The 26,846-nt window shown below is 41.1% G+C and overlaps 1 protein-coding gene across 6 annotated transcripts in view; it reads left to right on the forward strand.

The window, feature by feature from the left end:
* Positions 1-3,216: 3,216 nt before the first annotated feature.
* Positions 3,217-26,846, forward strand: part of pbx3b (pre-B-cell leukemia homeobox 3b) — a 56,617-nt gene continuing 32,987 nt past the window's right edge. For all 6 annotated transcript variants that reach the window (XM_076104953.1, XM_076104955.1, XM_076104956.1 and 3 more), the window contains exons 1-2: positions 3,217-4,960; positions 5,559-5,632. In XM_076104953.1, the coding sequence (XP_075961068.1) occupies positions 4,713-4,960; positions 5,559-5,632 (322 nt within the window). In that variant the 5' untranslated portion in view covers positions 3,217-4,712. The remainder of the gene's footprint in view (positions 4,961-5,558; positions 5,633-26,846) is intronic.

The raw sequence follows: 26,846 nt of genomic DNA on the forward strand, positions 1-26,846 counted from the left end.
TGTGGACAACGAAATTGTGAAATCATGCACCCATAACTTCTCACTTAATCTGTATTACTCTCATCACAACAGAGCAAGCCACTCTATCAGTAAATGCTAATCTCCTAATTAACAAGCTAATTAGGCAATTACAGCTTTGCAGAAGGATGCCTAAATGAAATATGACAACACAGTCACTTTCTACAGCACCTGTGGGTCTTTTCAAATGTCACAATGAGAGCCATGATGACAAAGTGTTGTCTCTACACTCATAGGTGCTAATTCCTGTGCCTCGCTTAGCTCATTTGTAAAAATATTGTCATTTTATTCAACCCATACAGTCTGTGTGGAGGCAACTTGTCAAATTCCAATTCCAAAGAACTGACCTGCAGCATTTTCAGGACTTTGTGTATTTACAGCAATATGATTTTAGAAATGGAGTGCTACAGAATGCAGGGGAAAACACCACCTCTTGGTTATGTAAACAAGGTTATGTGAACTAGTAGCGCCACAGTGTCTTACTGTCGGGAGCTGTCACATACGGAAATGAATTATGTTGACATATGGCTGAAAACAACGGTGAACAGACCTGCTATGCAATGCAATGAAGAATCATGCACTGCAACAGAGGAGAGGAGCTGAAGCTGTACCTTTGAGCCCCTCTTGACAGGTATGTAGTGTGACTTGACAGCTCAGTATTTCAATGATAAATGCAGTAGTCCTGGGACTCCCATTCACTAAACTCAAGAGTGTGTTGCTCCAATACTTCAAGGTCAAATGAATGAGCAGAACCACACAGACTGCTAAAGACAATCTGTATTTATTTTTTCCAAATGTTAAAATCTTGTTATATTACGATTACCAACTTAAGAGTTTAACACATATGGTCATATAAACTGTGTCTGTGTGCATCAAGTTGCTTGATAATGACAAATACATGATGCAGAGCTTTTAATCTATACAACTATTTGTATTAATTTATTTTGACTCTATTGTAGATCAAATTAAATGTCATCTAGTTCCTGGACTGCAAATTGAAAAAAAAGGACAGGTAGCAGCAGGATAATGTCCTCCTTCTCTAGTGAGGGGTTTGAAGAGTTATTTTAAGAAATGAATCACTGTAGCTACGTTTTACCAAAAGGTGCTTCCTTTTCTGAAGATTAATCCAATCACACATTTCTGACTCAAAAAGATGAAACCTTTCCTGAGACCCGGTGGCCCACGATTGATCTATTCTTTGTACTGACCAAGAAGAACATACAGTATTTCAGAGGATCACTGACTAATACCAGGTTCATATTATAATGGGTACACTTTTGTAATAATGAGAAAATTAAATGGAATTTTATGAAAATTGTATTCGATTTTCAATCGCAATTGGAGATCATGTCCGTCTTTTCTTTACAGAGAAAGGTGAATTAAACTCTACTATGGGTTGTACTGTGTGCAACATCACTGTGAGAACACTGAATACCGTGGAATAATTACCATAAAGGAATTAGGACTTCCATGTCAGAGATATTATTTTTTAATTTTTCATAAAACCAGTAGCTTTCTGTCAAAAAGTTGATGCTGTGCTTGCACTTAATCTCAGTGTCACCCTGCAGGTGTGTTTTCTTTTTACTTAATTTCAGTGAAGAGGATAAACAATTTTTTTTACTAATTTCACAATCCTATGAATATTATTTGCCCCGTTTGTGTTTTTCTCTATTTTGTATCAATCAAAAAGTTTTCTTTCTTTTGCTGTAAAGCCAAATCTGACCCAAAGAGACAGTTACAGACTGCCCGTGATGCCCAATGATGCTTTGTCGGTTTGCTGACGGTGTTAAAAACATTTAATACGCACAACATAATCAACAGGCTGAATAAAACTACCAGCAACAAGACCTCTGAAATATTAAGATTTTGGGCTGTGGGGGGATTTCCACAGAATGTGCTCACTGCCATCATGACTGCAAAAACAATAAAGTTATTTCTTCCCCAGCTGATCCGGTTCCTCAGAATAAACTGCAGTCCACGAGGATGACGTTTGACAGGACTTCTGTTTAGCTTGTCAGCGTGCGGCATTATAAGAGAGGAATGAGACTGAAATAAAAAACCAAAGATGAAAAAATGTTGCAGACAGTTACCAGCTAGATTTTCCAGGGATAATGCTGATCATTGCACATTTCTTCAAGTGGAATTTTAGGCGGTTCAACACATTTATTGATTCCCTGATGCCTAGTTTTGGGAGAAATGACATCCACAAAGTCTACTTTGGCTGCTGGAGGATAAAATGTATTATGTGAGCAAACAGTAGGCAACATGAAGCAGTAGAATTGTCCTTAAAGGTTATTTACTGTATTTAAAGCATTAAGGTGGCAGCAAACAAATATTTGCTATGTTAAGATATAGAGGAGTTCATAAGACAGTTATAATATGAGCTGGTCTGTTCCTTGTTTATATAAGCGGGCAGCTACACGAATCCTGCTGTAGCCAAGGCATGACCCGCTTTGGCTAGTTCTCACTGCCATCGTTGGTTGGATTGGTTAGGTGTAGGCACGGAGAGTGGGAGTGGTTTGGTATATGCGAGCTGTGCGCTGTGCCCCACTGGTTAGCTAGCAAATGGCCGCAGATCTACGCGGTTACCGCTGCAAACGACGTAACGTTACTGGCCCACGGTGTCATTGCGGAAGTTTAGTCGTAATTTACTAAATGAACATCATGTTGTATTAAAGAAGGCCTGAAACTATGATTGAGGCCATAAACTCATGTTAACAATGTTTACTGAGTTAGTAAATCAAGTGAGAAGTAGGTTCATTTTCTTATAGACTTCCATACAATCTGTCTTCTTTTTGCAACCAGAGGAGTCGCCCCCTGCTGGCCAGTAGAGATAAAGCAAGTTTACGACACTTCCATATTGGCCTCACTTTTCTCACCAGGAGCTGTCCACAAACCAACTTGATGAGGTTTGGGCAAAGATCATGTTTGGGTTAAACTAAACCCTTTCTGTCAAAAAGCACTGAAGCTAAACTTCTCCTGCATTCAGTATTGAGCACCTGTATACTGTTTATGTTGACTTTGTGACTTAATGGTCATCATAAAACCCTTATCAAACAAATACCTTGTGTCAGCAAGTTGAGCCTCCAGGTCTGTAAAATCAAACCTGTCTCTTTATTCCTGTGTGGTTGTAATGAAACCCCCCTATATACTCTGTTCCTATACAAACGCACATCTAGATGTTTATTGTGGAGGTGCGCAGTGGGTTTGCAGCCTTGCATCCAGCTCAACAACTCGTCTGCTGCCATAGCAACTGCGGAGGAGCACGGAGCAGCGCCGCCTGCCCGTGCAATGGATGTCACTCGTAGCAACGACCAATCAGAAGTTCCCATCCTTTTGTGCGAGCGGGTGTGAAAATGGAGGGATGGAGTGGGTGGGCTTTCAGCATCATGTATCTGCCAGTTATAGGACACACTGATCGTCAGTCTTCGTCATTCTAGGCTGCGATTGGTCGAGGAGCTTTACTTTCCAATAATATAAACATGTCTGCTGCTTGCCTGGCTTGAACCAAGGCTTACAAGGGACTATGCAGTTCTACATCAAACTGTATAAAACTCTCATTATGCATTTGCCTTGTGTTGTTGCAGGGCTAAATCTTTATTATTGGTAGAGAATATGCACATAGCTGCACGTGCACGCGTGAGGAAACGAGGATACCCTGCTGTCGCTGCTGCAAGAAAGAGAGAGGGGATTCTGCCGTGCTTTCATCAATATAATCACCATCCTAAGTACTAGCTCTTAACATTTTGTTTTTCGGTGTTCAGGCGAGAAGTGACAAGAATATAGACCCCTCCTCTGCAGGGCGGAGCGTGCATTTTCATTTCGTATTTTGTATTTTGTATTTTTTTTTTTTCTACCCCTGTTCCCTGCTCTGACACGTCTGCACTGAGTGAGTGGCATTGGCACACTGTCAATCGCTCACTACCGCTGCCATCAAACAACATAAAACACACACAGGCAGAAGCAGGAGCTCATAAATTTCAGCAGGGCAAGATATTTTTTTTCCGCATCGCCTTTATACAGCGTTGTGTCCTAATTAATTTTTTCTCGTTGTTGCTTTTTTTTTTTTTTTTTTAACCGAAATCTCCCAACTTTTTTTTGTACATTTCATATTTTTATAGACACATTTGGACACCTTATGCCGCAGATTGTGTATTTTTTTTTAATGCTGTCAGTTGTCGCGGGAATCATTTCTGCACATTTATAGTTGGCAACACCTGCAAGATTTTTTTATTTGTTTACACGTTTCCACATTGGATATTTTTGTTGCCGGTGCTTCGCTAGGAGGATTTGGACATTTTGGAGAAGGAATGCGCCGGGAATCCCACGAAGAGCGCTAATAAATGAGAGATCACCAAGGAGCGTTTCTGTCTACACCACCCGTTAAATCCCAGAGAAAAGACAGATTGGCATGAGGATCCGCGCGGATACGATGGACCGTCAATTTTGACAAAGAAGTGTTAAGAAGAAGAAACAAGATTTATGCATTTTTCTACAAACATAGTTACGCGTTTTGGCACTTTGGACCGCGCGTAAAAAAGCGAGAGGACAGCAACTTGGACACAAGATTTACGCTTTAACATCACTGCTATCGGCTTTTTCTTTTTTAAACAAACGTGTGTAGCCTGTGTCGCTGAAGCATCTCAGCCGTGCATCCTTCTTATCTGCGGCACGTGTTATAACCGATTTCGTATATGAGTTTTTCAATTTGTGTGGCTCAGTGCACAGACTCTTTAGCGGCTAGTATGGACGATCAAGCCCGGATCATGCAGTCGATCGGCGGTGTCAGTCTGGCTGGCCACTCGGTACAAGGAGGCATGGCATTGCCGCCTCCACATGGACACGACGGGACAGACGTAGACGGAAGAAAGCAAGACATTGGTGACATTCTCCATCAAATAATGACCATAACTGATCAAAGTCTGGACGAGGCGCAAGCAAAGTTGGTTGATTTATATGTTTTATTAACTTCGCCCCCCCCCCTTAAAAAAGCACAAACGCTGAACGCATCGTTATTGAGATGTGGCCCGCTTAACTTAACTCCCTCATGCATAACAATAGGCTAAAGTGGCTTTAATGATAATCATACACTGAGGTGTATTTACTGCCTTGCAAATAATAAACACACGAGAAAGTTGTCACTGAGGGTACAACAGCATTTTATTTGAAGTGCTTATGTGCTAACTGAACCTGAGTGAGCTTGTGTTGTTCCAAAAGTTTGTGTGCACACATGTCCTATATGTTCATATATCTTCAAACTATAACTTGTGCTGGAAAATTGAAGCTCCTGTCAGTAGGCTCATTATATAAATTAGATGTCATTGGACATTATATATTAGTCTAACCCGATTAACCAATACTTTTTTTTTTTACTGTATAGTAGCAAATTATAACTTTTAAGAGACGTTTGGGTTGAAACATTGCAAGGCATGACATAGTCACAACTAAACCTAATATCTAATCCATTTACTTTTTATGTCTAACATGTGATTTATCAGTGAATTTATTTCAGTATTATATTTTGTCTTATACTGAAACAGGAAACATGGACTGAACTGTCACAGAATGAAACCTGCACTCTTCAGCGTTCTCTGTGAAATCAAAGAAAAGACAGGTAAGATCTTTCTGTAAAAACATGTTTGAATATGAACTCAAAGAAAAAATAATATTGGAGCATCAATACAACAGCACACAGACACACACCTCCCAGTGATCCGATGGCAGCCTGCATCCAGGTTACAGGAGACCTCTGGCCATATTAATCAATCACTTTTTTTCTTTCTAAATATGTCATTGTGCCTCACAGAAACACTCCTGTTGTCATAGCAGAGGTTGATTCCCCCCCCCACCCCCCCACGGTTTCGGCAGGAGCATCTTTCTCCAGCACTGGTTGCTTGGATTTAAACAGAAAGTGACCCCCAGCTTTCACCCTCACTACCCTGGCACCGAACAGGATGGGGGAAATCCCGTAGCATATGCTCTACATAGCTGAGATCCCAATGAATTCATGCTTTATAACCTGACACAAATTGCCAGGTTTTCAACATATGAAGGCAAAAAAACACTCTCAGTCAATAATTGTACGGCAATTGCATGCAGACTCCTGTCCTACAAATGTAATAAATGTAAATAATAGAATCAACTTGTAGAAAATTATTGAAAAATAATTTTGAAAAGAATAGTTGCATATTAGGCATTTGCTTTTAATAAGTATCAAGTCTGCAGATTTCTATAACCAGTGTTGAAAACCTGCATTGCGTGTGCACGCATTAGACACATATATGAGAGACTGCTGAAATTATAGCTAATGTTTTCATGACTTTTAACTTTTTCTAAAGCCTACACTTTGCTATATTATATTTTTGAAAAGTCACCTTTGTACAGACAGATTTCTGTACACTTTCCCCGTAATGTTTATGAGATAATATAATCAGGTTCTCTTAAAATTCTTAAATGAAACATAATTGATTTTATGGTAATAAAAGATTTTTACAAACCAGGTATATTATGCCTTATATTTATGTGATTGTCCTGTTCATGGAAAATAGAAACATAGTACTGTTGAACAGATGCTTCAAATGTTCAAACTACTCTGCATCACTATTTACTTTCCAAATATAATGTCTGACTGTTTTCTCAGTCAAAGGAAATATATGAAGACTGCAGTGCTGTGGGTTTGGAGTAATTTAGCAAACCTGATGCCTTGTCATATTTGTGACCTTTGTGCAGTTTATGAGGGAATTGGCTTGGGAGAGATCATAAAAGTTTATGAACTTCCCCAACACAGGTGGCGTCCACAGGGGCAGGCAAGAGTGTCCACAGTCTAGCCGAGGTTATCTCCTCTGTGTGTGTGTGTGTGTGTGTGTGTGTGTGTGTGCGCCTGTTGAGTTTACATAATGAAAGAGACAGAGCGAGAAAAAACAGAGGCTGCAGATCGCACATCACACAAGATGCCAGCTTTTATTTTGTATGTGACCATTGATTTGATGTGAAAGTGTTCTCCAGCACAGAGGCTTTGCTGCCTCTCTAGAATGTAGTCCTCACAGAAAAAACATACTAAACAAGTGACTTTATTTTTAAACCTATACCTCACATTAAAATCCTGTTCCAATTACTCGGCAAGTTACTTTAATTGGAGGATCTACCGATTTGTTGGTTGAAACTTGTATGACGGCTCCAGTTTAAATGCTTCTGCTGTGAACTGAGCTCTCATGTTTAAATAAGCCACTCAATGTGCATGAAAAAAGTAGATGAAAATCACAAAATTGTGAAATAAATACATTCACATGTACGTTTTTTATGTGCCCGGGAATGAGTGTGTCTGACAAAGAGATGAGACGGTGGAGGAGAGAGAGAAGTGTGTGTGTGTGTGTGTGTGTGTGTGTGTGTGTGTGTGTGTGTGTGTGTGTGTGTGTGTGCATGGTTAACCTGTGGTTTAGAGTCACAGCCTCCCCCTCTTAGCCATTGACAGAGCTCAGCTGGTCTGGTGGCCTTGTTGACCGGCCTGTTTCTCCAGCACACAGTGAGTCTTTCACTGGCTCCTGCGTTCACAGGGCTTCCTTGGCCCTTTCATGTCCGTTCACATGGCACAGGGGCCGCCGTCTTTTAGCCATGGGATCCACCGTTGGCTGATCTTGACTTTTTAATAATACATTTGAAAGCGGTCCAAGAATCATCGGCGTAATTGCTGCGCGGATGTATCATGTTATCGATACTTATTGTCTAGTGTGCAGATACATAGTGAGTTCAGGGTTCCGCTTCAAAGCTTTTAGTGTTCATGTTTGAAGTATTATTTTGTGATCAGTGGTGAGAACAGTCTCACTCTGGAGTTTCTCGTAGAGATAAAGAAGACCATTTTCTAGAAATAGCGAGAGATCTTGAAGCCGTTTCAGGGTGTTCGGAAGTTTCTGGCGCTCTTCTAACTTGTTATTGTAGAGCTACAACATATTTCTGCATTGCTAATGCCCTAGAAGTATTAATTCACTTTGATATGCTAATTAGAGAGCATTATGCAAGAAATGAGATTAAGTGGCAGCATGAAGTCATTTGCCTGTCACTAAATTGAGTGTTTTTAGCAGGAGGGTTTTTTTCCCCCAAAATTTCCTTGGTTTTGCATTTAGATAAGCTAAATGTGAGATTCGGTTTGCAAGTGGACTTCTTTGTCCTTCAGTTTGTGATAATTTTCTTTTGGAACATATATATATATATATATATATATATATATATATATATATATATATATATATATAAATGGCAGTTAAAATGTTTTATTGTAATGTTTCCAACAGCTTCAGGACAAAGGATACATTCATGTACCTTTTCCCCTGTAGACTGCCTGAGAAGACAATGAATGCATTGAGTGAAAATTGCCTGCGATTCAGATGAGCTTTGCAGTTATTCCTCTGTGCTGGGGTTTGTTTTATCCTGCTGGCTACTCCCTTGTCTTGCTCTCGTGCTTGGAGGAGAGGCTCACAGCAGCAGCAGTGGGAGCGGCAAGAATAACAAAGGTGAAAGATTACCTCCATATGGTATTTCTGACCAGGAAAAGAGAGGTTCTGTAGCAAGACTCCTTTTTGATGTGAGGTTTAATCAATAGAAAGAGATTACAGAAAACTATTACAGGCTAAATCACGGAGTGCCACAGAGAGGCTTAGCCCTCTCCACGGCTCTCTCAGCTGCATGGCGCTTCTTTTGGCTGCGTATTGACTTGTTGTTTTCCTGACCTTTGACTCATCAGGTTCAGAAACAGGGGGTCTGGAGAGGTAGGGGGGGAGGGAGAGAGAGAGAGAGAGAGAGAGAGAGAGAGAGAGAGAGAGAGAGTGTGGCAGATACAGGCTGATAAATGCTCCGATCCAGTGTTTAAAGCAGTGGATTAGGGAGGGACTACACTCACACTCCCGAGCCAATGTCGGCGTTTTGTTGCACATGTTTGATTTGGCTCCTGAAAAACGCTAAACATGCGTTCGTGTTCGTGTATGTTGATCAGTTCGTCTGCATTATATATAATGTTCAGCAAGGAGAGACTGTGTTAATTAAATACAGTTCAGGATGAGCCTGTAATTAACCACATGCAAGGCCGACTAAAAGCATTACCTGGAGTAAATAGAGTTAGGACTGAGGAGGTAAGCATTTCTGAAATCTACAGGAAACATTAATTTCAATGTTCCCTGACAAAGTTAATGACTTCTCTCATTCCAATTGGGATATTAATAATATAAATGTATTATAATTATTATTAATAATAATATAATTATAATTATAATCATTAGTATAGCAGCTGCCGCTAAAGTAAAAATAATTCCATTTACAAGCCATGGAACATAGAAAACATAATGTGTTTGACTTGATTTTTCTACCTTGAGGGTTTTCCCGGTCCTAAAGAAAAAAGCTCCAGTAAATGCATGACAGAGAACAGAAAGCTATTCAGCAGGAGAGACAATTGACTTTGGCTGCTTTTTGTCTCAGAGAGCCCCAGTGATGCGGCTGCAGTGACTAGATAGTGTTGTGCCGAATGGCTCGCACACAGCTGGGTTCCTGACTGGCTCAATGGCAGGGCCACTAGTGCTTCCTCCTCTAAAGCACGAGGGGGACCGGGGAAGATGTGGCTATTATCTAAGTAGCTCCCAAATACCCTCCGTTTCCCCATCAGCAAAAGATGAAAAGAAGAAGAGCCAGACAAAGAGGAAAGGGGGAGGGAAAAAAAAAGTATAAACATCAGTTTCATTTGGAAGGCTAAATGCTTTTGTGCTGAGGAGATAGATGCCTCTGCACCGGTGCTGCCTGGTGTCTGCACGCATGGCTCCTCAAATCTTCTTTTTTTTTGTACGATGATTCAGTGCTGTCCCTCCATCTGCACACACACGAGCACCCATCTTGCAAACGTCTCCCTCGCTCCCCCTCCATCGCTCCGAGCGTTTTCTGCCGGCTCCTGCGCGATCAACAGCTCATAATTGTTTTTTGCACATACGTTATGCAAATGAGTCTTTATGGCAACTGGCACAACAATTAGCATCCTCCAACAATATTTTAGTAGGTTAATTGCAAAATTTCTGAATTGTACATCTGAGTTGTTAATTAGGCATGACAGAGGTGGTGAAATAGTTATCTTCAGGCGGTGGCAGCCAGCAGAGGCTGCTTGGGATGCAAAGAGGAAGGATTGATTGAAATGAGTTTGCAGCAGTAGCAGCGTGTCTGTTTGAGACTCTTTGCATGCCCCCTTTTTGCCTTTTGAGGCGTTTGCCTGTCGCTGAATGTAGAAATATAAACCCGAAGCAGGCAGGGAGAAGCTGGATCAAACTATGACCCCCTGTAGAAATAGATTAAACGTGAACGATACAACTTGTTGTCTTGTCGGCATGAGTTACCAAGGATTTATTTTCATGCATCACCGGGGCTGCACTCTTGTCAAAACAATAAAAGACCTTTGACCAGCCAGACATAGTTAAACCAAGTGTTTCTTCTCTAGAAGTTACAGTATGGAATTGTTTAAATAAAGTTAATGCCAGCAACACACACTGTTAATATTTCACACTTTTTTTTATGAGGCAGAATTACAAAAAAAGAAAGCGTTTCCTTGTTCATTCTTGGCACCAGAAAGAAAATTAAAAACCCATCAACCCGTGTTAATGAAACACACAGATGCAAAAGATGAAATTAACTTTTGATGCTTTCATGATTATGAGAAACAAATGTGTTATTATGTAATTTTATAGGATAGGGTTATGGTTAGGGTGAATGCTTTCAGTTACCTGTATTTATTTACAGCTAAAAAAAGAAAAGAAAAAAGAAATTGCTTTTTTTTCCCAGTCTCCTGTGTCATGATGTTCATTACTGTGTCACCCGATGGCCGAGTCTATGCAATGCCATGGAGCCGGTTATTAGTGTAAAAAGGGTTAGAGTGAAAGACTGGTGCAAAGCAAGTCCTCTCTCAGTAATGACTCTGCTATTTATAGGTCCCTATTTCATTAGCTCTAGTGTTTCAGGGAAGAGTTGTCCTCATGGGACAGTAGACACCATGATGTTCATTTACTCTGTACACATTACATGTGGACAACTAAATGACCTATGATTCGTGAGTGCAAGAACACTGAAAACAATCCCGCTTTTGTCGCTATATTTTGCTTTTGCTCGAGTAACCTCTCCTGTATTAATATTTTATTTTGAAGGATCTGGCGATACTTCTATGTTTTTGTATTTTAGACTGTTTTGTCATGCGTCGGTGGATCTTTTACTCCTACAGGTGATGGATTTCTGTAAATGAAGTGATGAAAGAATTAGGGGCAGAAGTCAGTAAATGTACGCATTTTTAATTTCACTTGTAATATTTTGACACGGCAGCAGTCTGCAGTTTGTTACTTGACAAAAAACAGGACGATACGTTGTTGTCACCTTTCTTTTCTTTGCACACGATTGTTTTCCAAAGGCAGAAAAAAATAAATCCTTTCCTCATTTGCAAGCTTGAAAAAGAAGCCCGTCTTCCCATTGTTCCATATGCCATTGTTCCACATGTTTCACACATTACAATGATAAATTGAAGGCAGAAATGGGAAAAAGACTGCAATGCAATGAAATTTTAATCAGCGTCTTCTGCTGCTTTAATAAGGCAAATAATTCTTATTGGCTGCTGTGTTAAGATTTCTAATATTTAATTTATAACAAACCTTGCATTATTCTGCTTTCGCCCTAAGACAAGCTCCACTCTGCTGCCTGCCAAGAGGCAACTATGGGAAAAATAAAGGGAGCATGGGGATATAAAGGGAACTGCACACTGAGCATTTTTCTCGTCAGTCGTGGCAAAATACTATCACATTGTTTTGAAATTGTTTGTGAGTTTAAACATTTATCTAGAATCTTTTTAAGTAATGTGGTTGCTGGAGCCGATGATAAAGAAGCTGGACTGCTGCTGCTGCTGGTGATCAGTGCACAACACCTGAAAATGCCTCCTCTTTTTAACTTTGCCAGCGGTCAGTAAAGTATGACCAATCCACAAACATCATTTTATTTTCTTAAGTCCTTGAAGCATATTCTTGTGTCTGAAGTAATGGAAAGATGGCGAGGGGCCAGCAGCTAGGTGCTGGCTCATGTTACAGTGAAACGGCGGGCCCTGTTTTCGTCTCTCGGTGAAATGGCTTAATTGGTGTCAGAGCCCCAGGGATAAAGGCCTCTTGCTCTGAAACACAGCCACACAGGCCCTGTCTTCCCTCAAACCAGGAGGAACGGCCGGCGTCTGCTGGTGAATGAGGACTAAGCCGTGGCATAACAATACCAAATGATGTTTGGGATGACAGAAATTAATATGCGCTTGCTCCCAGAAAGCTGTGATTAATGACGGCGAGCAGGGGAATGCTGTCCCTCCTTTTTGCTCCTCTTTGATGGGGATTGAAAAGCAAAAAATAAAAAAAAGGTTTCTCCTCTCTTTAGAAAGTGGAGGTCATCCAGAGTACATTACTGCTATTCTCCTCTTGTTTTCTTCCTAAAGCAGGAGGCAGGAAAGGACGGAGCACTTGTAATGAATGTTGGAATGATTCACTAACATTGGGAGCCGGTGTGTATTGTCCCATGAGCATGTGGCTCAGAGACACTACCTGTATATCTTTACCACGCTGCTCATAATTCCCACCGTAATAATTAATAGCTGATAGTTACATGTATATTTTACATAACTCATTCAGGGTCATTTGAAGTGAAATGAAGCCGTTATAATTTTAATATTGGAGTTGAGAGCTGATGTGTCTTCTTTTCATGTGGAATTTTGAACACACACATTGATTTGGAGCCAAAACGTGTGAACAAAATGGTGGTGTGCTGTTGTCATGATAATGATCTGTATCTGTTGTGTCCTAGGAGGAGACACATGAATATTTAATTGTGTCTGCTAGAGAGATCCCCAGACCCTTCTGTTCATTTCTTACTTTCTCTAATGTGTTTCCACCCTCCCAGGTACTTCCTCTCTTAGTAATGGAGAATTAAAGCGTGCATTAAAATGATATAAATTGCAATGTGAGGGATATCTAAGGACATTTGTCTCCCCACAATGCGGTTGAAAATTCAAATGGCAAGTTTTGACAGCGGACATACTGCTGACGTGGCGTATTTGCCTCACGTTGGCTCCTCAAATAAGCATTTTCTCTGTCAGAGTGATTGATATGTATTAAGCATGCACTTTTTTTTACATCTGGAAGATGATGTGGGTGCAAGGATATGAGTTTGAAACAGTGAATGAGTTCCCCTCATATTGATCTATTTGTGTTGCTGGAGTGGCAGGTGCTATACGAAGACTGTGTCAGCTTTGATTGTTTGTGTCAGTGATCCGAGCCGACATTGAGCTCTCTTACTGTTCGTCACTGCACTTCCTTTTGATGAATGGCAGCACACTGCACAGATTCTTAAAAAAAAAAAAACATGTCTACGCTGTCTCGCCAACCCTGTGAATCAGCATTGGTCTACAGAGATTATTTATCACTCGTGTGCGCCTAGTTTTCTTCATGCAAATATGTGGGACATACCTGCATTCTTTGCAGGAAATGTCCCAAAGGTTGTCTTTTAATGCAATTATGTAAAAGCTTTCCATGTGAATATAAACATCAGTTGTTGAGAGACAGGAGGTGTGGTTTCTCTCCTTTTCTAAATATTCAAGATTAGTTCTTAACCTGTGTGTGTGTCTCTGTGTGTGTGTGTGTGTGTGTGTATGTGTGTGTGTGTGTGTGTAATGGCAGGCCTGCTAGGTTGTGGCGTGAAGGTGAGGTGCGTGGAGCCTCTGTAAGTATGCAGAGCACGGCAGGCGTCTCGCGGGTGCTGAAGGAGAGCATGGAGTGGCAGAGTTAATTTATTTAATGACTGAGCGTCTTATATCTCCCCAGCCCTGATTAGAATCCATGCTTGATGAGGGAAGCGATAGAGGGGTGTGCACTGCCCCTAGGCCCTAGCACGTACGTCCATGGTTTTCTTTCTCCAGTGCCTTTTTTCCCCTGCCCCCTTTCCACTGGGTTTTGCAAAAAAAATAAAAAAATGCACCACCGAGTAGGATAATTTCCACTTCTGTCTGTTGCGATATTTTGCGATTATGTCTGTACGTGTGATCGGTGTGTCGCACATTGACAGGGAATGCAGCTCTGAGGCTGATTTAATGTGTGTGTTTGTGTGTGTGTGTGTGTGCGTGTGTGTGTGGCGTGCCCCGTGATAAAGAAGTGCTGTGGTGCTCTATGAACGTGGGAAAGCCAAACAGAGTGTGTCACTTTGGCAGCACGGGCTGTCAGCATTGGGGAGCTGCAGTTGTAAAAACCATGACCTTCCTCTTTGCCAGCATGTCTCCTGCACAGCCAAAGCGCTGCCCTGTAGTTCTGGGCCGGCTGTGGGAGGGAATGCAAACACAGAGAGAGGACAGGCCGTGGAAAAAAACGGTAAGAGCCATAATTGTGAGGGGGGGGGGGGGGGGTTTGGAAGTAATGAAATACTTCTTGAAACTATCATGACTGAGAAGGTGAGGGAGGGAAAGCGAGAGGACTGGCGAAAAAGGAAAAAAATACTCCGCAGCTTCTAACATTTCCATGAGCCATCATCAGTAATGCCGCAGCAGCCTCACAAACCAGAAATTATTTCTTCAGGCGTTGCTGTCAAGTGTTATTCAAATAACACCAGCTTCACATTTGAATAACAGCCGACATTTTGAATTAATTAATCAGACAAGATAGTCTGGGCCTTTTCTCATTAGTCTACGGGTCAGGCTGTGGAAGATATATGCGCTGGTGATGATATACTTGTCTTTAATAGTGATTTATGGAGATTTTGGATTGTACGCGATTTGTCAAAGGGCCTGGTAGCAGAAAAATAGGACAGTGCATATTTCATTACCTAATCTTTGATACGTTCCATGATGCTAAAAGATACAACGCCCGTTGTTTAGATGCACAGGAAGCTCTTTTACGTTCACTCTTCTTGAGTGAAGAGGGGCACAAGCACACACTCGTTTTTGCACGCACACACACACACACACACACACACACACACACACACACACACACACATTTAATCTCCTCTCATAGACCTCTCCCATTTTACTTTTCCTATGCAATTAAGCGAGGGCTGTAAATTATAACTGTGTCGTACTTTAATTATCATGGTGTAAAAATAGAGTTCCTGTCTTTGGGAGGAATTCATTAACTTACTCAATATTCCATGTCAGCTCAGAGAATCACAAGATTGCAGCGAGGTTTGTGTTTAACATGCTTTGAATCAAGTGTGTTATTTATTTTCATGTATTTAAACTAGGTGGAAAAGTAGAAAAAAATAAGAAGGTTTACATATAAATGTAGACTATACATTTTTTATGATTCACCTTAGTATATCGACTGTTTACTAGGTGGTGTGACATTTTATTTTGGGTTCATTGTGTGTGTGTGGTCACGAAGGTGTAAATGAAAACGTGTATTTCTCTAAAAGTGTGCTAACGATGTAGTGTCACCAGCTATATTGGGCGTTAAATAATAATGAACACGTTCAGTTTACCAACACATTTTACATACACAGGTTTTAATTATCAAAAGTAGACGTGCAGCACATGCAGTGTGCATCTGGGATTTTGTGGTAGTCCAGGTGTATGTTTGTGTGTGTGTGTGTGTGTGTGTGTGTGTGTGTGTTTGTGCACAAGTGTCAGGAAGCTACGAGCTGTTGCCATTCCGGTGAGCAGCCCACACAAAATGCACCAACACCAGTGTGACAAAACATTCAAATAAATTGCTGTCAGGCTGCCGAAACACCAAGTGCAGCGATTTTTATCTGACATGTGGAAGACCCAGACATGTAGTCCTGACAAGTAACGCCGGAGCACCTGTGAGAGACAGGCGATAAAAATCAGGATATGCCTGATCCTCGGCATAACAATACCTATCATTACTTGATATTATTACTCTTCTTTAAGAGAGAGCTCAAGATGGGAAGATAGTACGCACGTGTTGGCTCGATAATAAATGATCTTAGTGTTTGCATAGGTGCACTTAAAATGTACGCTGAAATTGAATTATGCAGTCACGACATATCAACAAGTACTGAACTGGCTTTTATATTCATGTTTTGTTTATTACTCAAACTACCATGTTTTTTTTTCTGCAGGCTGATTGTAAACAAAGTCCAAGGTTAGGACATTTATTTATTCTGGTCCAGCATCATTGTTCACAGATGACACATCAAATTCATGTGGACAATAATTGTGTAGGATTCATTATTTCTTTTTTTTTAATGGAAAAATGAAAAAAAATTCCCTTTACATTGCACTGCTAAATACATAAAACATGTAGTGATGGATTCTACTTTGTAGCTCTCTGCAGTATGAATACAATTTAGTCCACATTTGTTTTACGACTGATGACTCCGATTGACTTTGTTTTAAGCAGCATGGAGGCACAAACTAATACTGAGGAAGCCTGTGCTGCTTCACGTATTTTCATTGTGTCTGCAAAATTGACTCAGTAATTCTTGAATCCAATTGAGAAGCGTAAAAATAATGCTTTTCAGAAATACTGAGACAAAGGACTCACTGTGGAATGCGCCATCCATTCTCTACTGTATTGTTATTTTCTCCCTTATAGGTTACTAATGAGGAATCGGCCCTCATTATGATTTTAAGGATGAGAGAGGAAAGCTTTTAATTAATGATATGTAAATGGTTCTGAATTGATTATGTTAGAATATCAAGAGAGATGGGTAGAAGCTGTGGTGTAATATATTTTAATTAAGAATTAATTAAAAATGATGGCAATTTTATAGAGGCTCACAGAAAATAGAAGAATTTATTCTCTGTCACAAGTAAATCAACCCTTGATTAAATAAACAGACACATGCTGTATTCATTGAGGAGTTATACTTTGCCAGGAAGAATTATCCTGATTATTAAAAAAAAAAAAAGATCAATGTCAGTGGTCGACCACAAGCTGGGTTCTCCGGGGTTAATGGTGATTTATCTCATTCCTAATTCATGAGATCCTCCTGGTCTGTGTTAGGTGGATCAATAAAGCTGTGTTTCCTTTTTGAATTCAGTGTCTACAATTAGATTTGCAACGTGGAACACAATTATAAGTAAGACATGAATGCCGGTTTTTATCACTTGTGGCAAGTGAATGTGCACCCGAAAAGATATCAATCTGTTTATGAGGTAAAAAGATTTGTGTGAAAAAGATGAGTTGTGACTCGACATGCACCCTCGTTAACCTTTTTAATTGCTATCTGCTTTCTTTCATTCATTCTTCAGGGCAGAGGAAAACAGACGACATTAGCTGCATTAACTGCATGCGCCACTATTAAAGGGAGAGAGGTCTTTGTTTTTCCGCTAACGGTGGCATGCATGCTCTGTGCTAAACTCCGCGATCAATGGCAGAGAGGCTGCTATCACAGCACTCGGAGCAGGCGTAGCTCATGGGGGAGGGAAGGGGGGTGGGGGGGGGTCCCTGGTGGTTCATTTTGATTGGAGCGCAGAGTTTTGTGTTGAAAGGCGAGGGAGAGACAGGCTGTTGGAAGCAAATCCCCCTGGATCAGTTAGAGCTTTGCAACAAAAACACCTTGATATTCCTGGGAACATTTGCTTAGGAAAGAGAATGAATTTAAATAAACGGGCAACAAGAGAACGAATGATCTAAAGCATTTCTGAAGGTTTGTACGTTCAGAGAAAGCATGTGTATCTCAGGCTTAGAATTAATTTACAATCCACGTTTAAAATCACAGTAGATTGCTGCAGCGTAAAAAAGGGAATATCAATGTAACTGTATTTTGTCGATATGTTGTTCCACATTTCTAAATAGCTTCTTTTTTTTTTTTTGATCTACAGAAATATATGTTGGAGGATTGTGTGATTGGGGTGACGGGCAGACAGAGGCAGTGTGTGAGTCTGTGGCAGCGGAGAGCCTTTATGAGCTAACCAATCTGTTATGGGCGGCAGGGAGGATGTGCTGCTTGAGATGGAGGGAGTGTTGAATGGATTATTAGTCCGAGTCCCCCCAGGTCACATGTAAAGCCTTAAAGGCATCATAAACACACCCATGTACACAAACACAATGTGCAGAGGGACGTGCGTTCAGAAAAAAAGAACATGCAGGGACACAGACTGTCTGTATGCATGCATGCATCTATACAGTGCATGCACGGCAATGGCTGGCAGAGCATCTTCTTTTTGACACCTGCAACTAGTTGCAATACATCACTGTCAGGATCACTTCCTCCACCTATCCGCATTTGTGCGTTAGTTATCCACGGAGGCCTTCGTCAAAAAGTTGAGCAGCCTTGACATCCGCTCCCTAGTGGGAACAGAAAAGGTGCAGTTGTGCTGGGGGATGCTACGGCAGGTGTCATCGCTGGCTGTACTCTTTGCACCCAACAGCATCCTAATGACAACTGAACATACATGTTTAACATACAAACATTACGACACACTTAATTCTGTAATTGACACAGAGAGAAATTCTGAACGGCAAAAGCAAATATCTTTTTTGTTGTCGTTGTTTCTAGTATTCATCTTGAGTCACACAGATTTGTGCACTGTGCACGTGCTGTGTTTATGAAACAAAGGCAGAGGAATGACATAATAAGAAGCCAGGTTGAGGTTTATTTTGTCATGAGTGTATGCGCTTGTATAACTGACAGTGAGTGTAGTTTGTGAGGAGGAACTGAGGCCACCGCGCCTCCTGTGTGAGCTCACTGTGAAGACGAGGAGAGAGTCTGCCAGTGGCACTGCTAGCGGTGAACACCAACAGCTCCGGCCACGACAGAGAGGGAGGTGGGGGAGTAAAGGGGGGGTGCAGGGGAGGGTCAGCGTCTGAACTGGCTGATGGGAGCCAGAACATGAAACAATGCCGGGGGAACGTCTGGTGGGTTCGCTGCACAGAATTACAAGCGAGGGAGCAGGCCTGCTGAGGCAATTACAGCTTAATGGGGTCATTTGGAAGGCAATTGCCAGGGGTTAATGTAGTATGGAGAGATGAGGTGAGATTGAAGTGAAATTTTTGGCTAGAAAATGTGTTCAAATGAAAAGGGAGCAGGCAGACAAGTTGTGCACTGATGGGGTGGGAGGTTGATTGGGGGAACTGGAATGCAGGCTTTTCACCGCCGCACAGATAGACGCGAAGCCTGGACGCTAACCCGTATGTAGGCGGCACCAGGACACACTGTACACACAGGTGCTTTCCAATTCTCAAGCCAAGCCTGTGCTCACTTTTCTGGCCTGTCCTTGCTGTCTATCCCAAGAACAAGAGCTCCACTGTGTACTCCTGATCGCTGTCTGTTTTACTCACAGGCATACTTCTTTCGTCTTGAATTACCTGCAATATCACTTCCTGTATCGGGGAACACCAAACCAGCAGGAGGACAGAAAACGGAATGCAAAGCTGTTTCTGAGCGATACAGAGAAAGATGTGTCAGAGAGACTACAAGAGGCACCTTAGAGAACGAGGATAAAAAGGATCATTATGCGCTGTTACGTTAGCCTGTTCATTACCTTAATTGCCCAACATAATCCGGTGTTGGAAGGGTGCACTGGAGCTTTGAGAAGGAGTCTTTGCCAGGACCTCCTAGCCCAGGTCTCATCTCCCTGATCCCCCTGATCTGTAGCAAGCAGGCCGATCGTGCTAAACTTTGATCAACGCCAGACTTATTTAAGGTCAGCCATGTGAAATCCCCTGGGAGCCTCCGTGTTCGCCGAAGCGGACTGCAGTATAGGAAGTAGTACAGCACTGTGCCTTGCTGCTGCTGCCTGTGACCGTGTTGGATCACTGGACAGCAATAGCATTATCATCAGCCCTTTCAAGTCTTCGAGATTTTTTTTTTGCGATTATGCTCAACAGTGGAACTTAACATCATCCACGGGTAGAGATTCCTTGAGAGTTTGCTCTCTCACTCTCACCCTTCTCTGTCTGTCTCCCTCTCCCTCTCTTGCTTTCTGTCATCTCTGTGAAGTCTCTGCCCTCCCCCTCCCCCCTCTCCTCCCTCCCCTTTCCCTCTACACAGGGTTTTGGCCAAGAGCCGGCCACTTCACTGAGGCAGATTTTCCCAGGCTCCCCAAAGGCTATTTTACCAGGATTCCCATTAGGTCTTTACCCATTGCCAATGTTCCAAATCATTTACAGAAGAATCTATTTACTTTATGTGGTAATAGATTCATTTGACATGGCTTGCTCTCAAGAAACTCAGCATTTAACACACACTTTCCCCCAATTCAATCCCTTACTGTATTTTCTACGTTTGGTTTACTTTTATCTGTTACAGCGGCGATTTTCTGGTACATGCCTTCAAATCGTCCCCACACTATGCTTTCCATCACAGTGCAATATTGCACAATGTAGAGGTGGTGGAGCATTGTGTCAGTGCTGCAGGAAAAACAAGTATGATGCAACTCTGTTGTCATTTAAGAGTGACAAATAGACAGTGGCAGACCATCAGAAAGGGGGAGAGAGTGGAATGGTGTCGCTGACAAACTGCTGTGACCTTTGGGTCCTTTTGGCCTCCAGAGTGCACGGCACATACAGTGTTTACCTCAGGTCAGCAGCAGTGTGAACATGCTGGTCCCCCGTGGAGAAAAGCCCGGCCTATTGCACTCATCACATTTGAATCGGAAAAATCAATAATCAGTCCGATAACCTTCAGTCAAATTGGACGCATGTGTCTGGAATGCAACGTCTGTATGTCTTTGTACATTTTAAAATACTATTAGTTGGCCATGCTAAATCACACTTAATTCACAAACGGTCCATAAAGCAATGCAACATCAAAGGAGAAGCATAGCGCCTAAAGCTATACTGTGCACTTCCCCTGCCTCTATTCCATGTCACCAAAGCATCCCATCAAAGCCTGCCTCCTTCCTGTTGTAAGGTAGGGGGGGAAAAAATCAATGCCGCAATCTTTTCTTTTTGCCTCCTCCAATCCGTAATTGAAATGGAAAATCAAATGAACGGCAAGCAGATAATTGTTTTATCAATATTCCCTGCCTGCCCTACAAGGGTCAGTGCAGAATGATCATGAGTCGGGGATATGACGAGGACAAAATGTGAAATTGAACAGCTAGGAGGCAATAAATCAGCCCTGACAACTAAGAGTGACCAGCATGTTGCTGCAGCAGGCAGCGCTCCCTTCAGAATTTGTCCTAAAGCTGTCTACACTAAATGGGGAATATTCATCTCATTATTGTTGCACTTAATATTGCTATCAAATATTATTCTCGGAGTCCAGACGGGAAGTCAAGGTCACTCGTGCTATTATTGTTGTCATTGTTAGTGTGTGATATTGAGAGAATAATAGAGGGCAGAGCCATATGGTCTGCAAGCCTTATGAAGACGCAAAGAATAAATTTAGTCATTTGTTAGAGTTTTGACATTACTATTACTGCTGCTTATAAATGGGTATACAATTTTGAAAACCACCAAAGAGTGTTTTTACAAAAACACCAAGACAGATAATCTGCCCGTTCCTTATGTTCACAAGTTGATGCAATTATCAGGTTTCACCGTCAAACTGTCCATGTTTGCGGAATTGTGTGCAAACTTAAGTCGGACGATAACAATAAACGGATTCAGATATAATAAAGTAAATTGTTAACTGATATTACCCATGGTAACTGTTAACAAATAACTGACTTTAAAACTTTGATGATCAACAAATGTTCCTCTGAGCTTTGATGATTGCAGACTTGAATTCCACAGATTTTTGTTTGGGAGCAGAGACAATAATGTAGTGCTAGCTAATAACTTATTTCACTATCCATACATTTTGGAAAATAGTGTTACTGTCCAAACGCCAACGATATTGAGTTTACTAAGATATAAGACAAAGAAAAGCAGCACACTGTCTTAGTTTACGAAAAATGACTGGAAATATTCATTGGCTAATACAATATTTGCCATTTTTATTTTCTGTCAATCAACTTATATATCAGCGACTAATTGTTTCAGCTCTACGACAACGTATGCCAGCTTATTTGTCTTATATGTCTTTAAATAAACCCATCGTGCCAGCTTTCTAAGTCTTGTATAAACTGCAGATAAAACTGTTGCCAGAAAAATCGACATCCTAAATCATGTGACGTCCCTTCCCATCTGGCTCATCCAGTTGCAAGGCATTGACAAAAATATGAAATTGATTTGGTTGAAGGGTGTTAAAGAGCCGACAGGAGAATGTCACAAACAATGAATGGTCACAGCTTGGAGGAAAATCAATGACAGAGGTTGAAGCCAGTCTGGAGGGCTACTTGGCAGCGTTGCACTCTAGCTGGAAAAGAGCTGTCTTCTGGCCTTGGTTGTCTGATCAAAAGGAAGACTTGATAGGTTTAATGAAGGAGGGAAGAAATGACAATTGAAATAAAGACATTGCAGCAAAGATTGTTTGACTTCAATGTAGGTGGCAGCTATATGCACTGTTTGAAATTCATTTTTAATTTGCTGCTGTGGGATGACTTTCTATAGCCGTACTTCATACGTATATGCACGATTGTAATGCAGAATAACAGTGACTCACCTTGTAAAGCCTATATGTACTATAATGTGTACATATCATTACAGTGTTTGCAGTAAAATTTTACGTTGTGGAGATCCATAAATCTTACTGTTCTAGAGTCAACGGATGAGACAAATGTCTGTATTTTACACGAGTTATGTTCATTTTACAGGGTATATTATGATCCTTGGAAGGAGGGAAAAAATGAATTGGCAGAGTGTCTTTCAAGTGGACAAAGTGATGAAAATCCCCCCTATTTTGTTGGGATTGCAGTTGTAAGCTTTGCACCATATGCTACTTTCCTCTTTAGCTGGGATTATGCCATCATTATTGCTGATAAAAGCTGTTTACTGCCTTGGCTCCAAATCGATGCTCGGGGCGCTCTGAAACTGGCATTCCCTCTCCAGAAGAGTTCATTCCATGCCAGCTGCTCAGGATTCAACCCCCTTTGTTTAAGATTTCACAGTTTTTGTAATGTTTATTTTCTATTTAGTTTCTACCCCCCTTTGCCTCACACATGAGGTTTGTCCTGCATTAGCATATGTTTGCAGCAATTTGACATTTACATTTGATTTGCTTACAGCAGACTGAAGGTGTCTGAGACATGGTTATACAATGCTCTTGGAGCTACAGTGCTAGTTGACACAGTAGCCAGAGACTGTAAAATACAAATAATAAGGCCTGTTTTAAGGGGTTGTTTTCTGCACCCAAATGCAATCACGGCATTGAAAAGGCTCTAAATTCAGAGTAGTATCCTAAAGGCTCCCGTCTCACCGTGTTACCAATCAATGGCATAATCAGTCAATGCAGATTCAGCCCGACAGCTGTGTTAAGATAACAACTGGTTCTCATGACTATAGCGGCCTCAATGACCTTGTGTGCCTCAAATTAATAATGTAAAATCAACACAAGACAACCACCCCCCTGGTTCCCATGCAGACAATGATGAACTACCTTCGCCTTACCATCAAAGGCCACTCAGACTGAGTCATGTTTCAAGGCATAGACCATAATGTCACGTTTTTATTTTTTTCCTTCTCCTTTTTTTTCAACTTAGGCTCCATGTCCCTTAAATAATGTCTCTCACTCTTCCTCTACAGCTCCATAGTACCCAGGGAAATCATACTGATCAATATTTTCCATTTGAGAGGAACTGCAGCAAACATTCACACAGGATTTACTGTAGCCCTCTGTTAGACTTTAATCAAGCTATAATTTAGATCCAACAAACAAAAGGTTGTGTTGAAAATAAATGGAAAGTCTATTTGCAATTTTACGGATTTAGTCCTTTATATGTTTTATTACCTATTTATCTATCTATCTATCTTTTTACGTTTACTTATTTTTAGCGACTGTGTGTGTGTCGGTGTTCATGCATGTGCTTGCATGCATTCATAATGTCTTCACAGGGCATAAATCAGAACATGCTATCTCAGTACTTCTTTATATTGGTCAAGGGCCATTGAGCAAAACAGCTTAATGCGCCCTTAACCATTTCAGTCGTGGCAGGAAGTGAAAAGACTGCTGACTGGCTGACACTGGGACCGACACCCTCCATGTCTGTTTATTGTTGAATAAAGTGTGGAGGATTTTCTCAAAAATGCTCCAAAACAACATTTGTTAAGTTTAAAACAAAGGATGGATTTTAGTAAGTTAGCTGTTTTAGCAACCGAGCTGTTTTATGAAACTAGCTGTTTTAGTAAGTTAGCTGTTTTAGTAACTGAGCTTAAGCTAACGTTAGCTGTTTTAGTAAGCTAGCTGTTTAAGCCTTGCTTTGCTACGCAGACAAAATTAGTACAGAATTCAGGTACATCTCAGGCATAATACAACTAGCGAATGTTAGTGATGGTAATACTGATAGCAAAATGTTTGCTAACAGTATTCAACAACACAAAACTTCACCTGTAGTCTTTTATCATATCAAGGTCTATTGCTTATGTCAAAATTGTCAACAGTAACGACCATCAAATCTGAGTGAAATGTCGATACATTGTGTTTTGAACTGCAAAAAAAAATGAAACGACGTAAACAAAAGGCAGAACACAATGATAGATGAAGTGTTTATCTGGTCTTCTAATGGCAAGGTTTTGGCAGTTGATACCCCTTTCATACCTCTTGGGTATTGTGTAGCAGCTCCTCGTTCATGCATGACTGTCGGCACACAAACTCAGGCTTAACCCTATCGAGCGAGCGCTCCCAGAGCTCCCAAAGGTTTGGCAAGCTCAGACAGGATGTGGATGTGTGGACCCGACGCAAATCTGTAATGAACATATACAAGCACAATTGCACGAGACATATACAGTAGCCTACATATGCATATAAAATGAGAAATTGGAGATATGTAGCCTACATCTTGCAGCTTTTCCTAAAGCCATGAGTTGTTGCCGTGTGCACTTACATCTCTACAACCAAGTATGACCACTGTGCTTGTTTTATTACTGGAACAGAGTACAAGACATGTGACTCTCCTATGATATCTACTTCAACGTGGTGATAACTGGATGACCAGACTGTTGTTGACTCTTCTCCATGGCAGGTGGTGACAGAGCATGTGTGGTCCCCATCACAGGTGTGTGCAATTAGCCTGACAGCTAGTTCTGGATTGCAATGAAATAAGACCCTCAACTGTTTATCTAACCGTGTGTGTTAGGAGTCTGCCTTTTGTACACGAGTTACCAGCAAATATAAACTGCTGTGCTTCCACTAGAGCATTTAACAAAGCAATGTGGCCCAGCAGTGTTGTATGATGCTATACAACGCACGGTGTGGATGCAGACTGCCTGGTTCTTGTTGTGAGGTAGGAGAATCTGTGCGTCATTTATTCAGCCTGCTGTAATGGGGAATGCACTTGGAAGAGAAGAGAGGGTAATGTATTGGAAAATATCCCTTTCAGGACCTCAGCATTACTTGTCATAGGTCAGGTTTAAAACGTAGCTTGATACAGTTATTAACTCTAATCCGGGCATAAACACAAATCCTCAAGCACCAGCCCAATTAATAATTTGCATAATTAACATGCATTTTAATAGAGGCTGGTCTTGTCGTTGCCAAAGCAGGGATGGGGGTAATTAGGGCTAACGGAGCAGTGCCTAGGGCCCTTACCCACGGACGTGCTGCAGTCGTTTCCAGCAAAGGGATTGACAACTGCAAGACAAGCGCTCTCGGCTTAGAGCAAAACCCCCTTTGACAGAATTAATAGTTGACAAACTGCTCCTAAAGCCCTGGCATTGTTTCTGTCAGTTGTTTGGTTTGATGTCACTGTTAGACATTATAAATCAATAGTGTCAGGATTTAGTAATGTTTATCGCCATCCATGGTTTATTATTTCATGTGACTGTCATGGACAAATAGTATTTATCATAGCTGTCTATAAATTACTGCAGACAGAGTGTTGGTTTACCCAAACCCACTCTGCTCTTACAGGGCCCATTCCAACGACCACTTACATATTTAGAGTAATTTATTTTCTCAGCCGTAGGCCCACATTAACCCTATGCTTTCTCACAGTCCTCGGAGACTTATTGTGGCTTGATTGCTGTGCCTCAGCTGACACATTAACACATTAAAAAAGCTGATCAAAGCTGGTTCAAAACTGCATGTTGCATCTATTTTGAGCCTGAACATATTTTATCTGTGAATTTGTTTTCAGAAGGTCTTAAATTCAGATAAACAAAACTGACAGCGAGTTCTTTTCATCTTTTTACAGAACATACTATCATTGGCTCCCCTGTCTAGGCAGAAAACGGCCATTACATAGTTAGTTTATTCATAAATAAGTAATTCCTAAGTGAGAAAGTCCAGTCCTGCTTCATCAGTGTCAGACGTTTATGTGATAAATTTACAACGCATCCATTCAACGAGCAGGCTTTCAAATGGTCCTAACCTTTGCATCAGTGCCACACTCATCAAAAACAATTAGAATCATCAGTTTTAATGAGATGATTGATTAGTCAGCTCTCGCAAACACTTTGTCAACACAGAGCAAGAACACAATTACTGTATTCAATGATTGATGCTATCAGGTAACATTACTTACATTAACACTTGGACTTGACTTGTTTACATTCTCCATCACAATGAATACGTCACAATGAGACGATATTGAGCGATACTCTTTGTGTTCAACAGTCACCGTTCAGGTGTATTGATGAGCTTCAAGATCGGTTTTATTTTGATAAGCATTAACGCATGCGACTCCTAAGATAATTTGGTTTATTTTTTAATTTCTTTAATATCTTTTCTAAGACTGGGAAAGGATGTCAGTGAAGACTAAGAGGAGCAAAGAGAGGGTAAGGTGAGCTGAAGCGGTGGTATTGATCAGCTGTGCCGTGGACTATAAGGTCCACTTGCAGCAGGGAGGTCAT

The sequence above is a fragment of the Anarhichas minor genome, unplaced genomic scaffold (genome assembly GCF_050575085.1).
Source record: "Anarhichas minor isolate MPS153535 unplaced genomic scaffold, ASM5057508v1 ptg000030l, whole genome shotgun sequence".
Classification (NCBI taxonomy): Eukaryota; Metazoa; Chordata; class Actinopteri; order Perciformes; family Anarhichadidae; genus Anarhichas; species Anarhichas minor.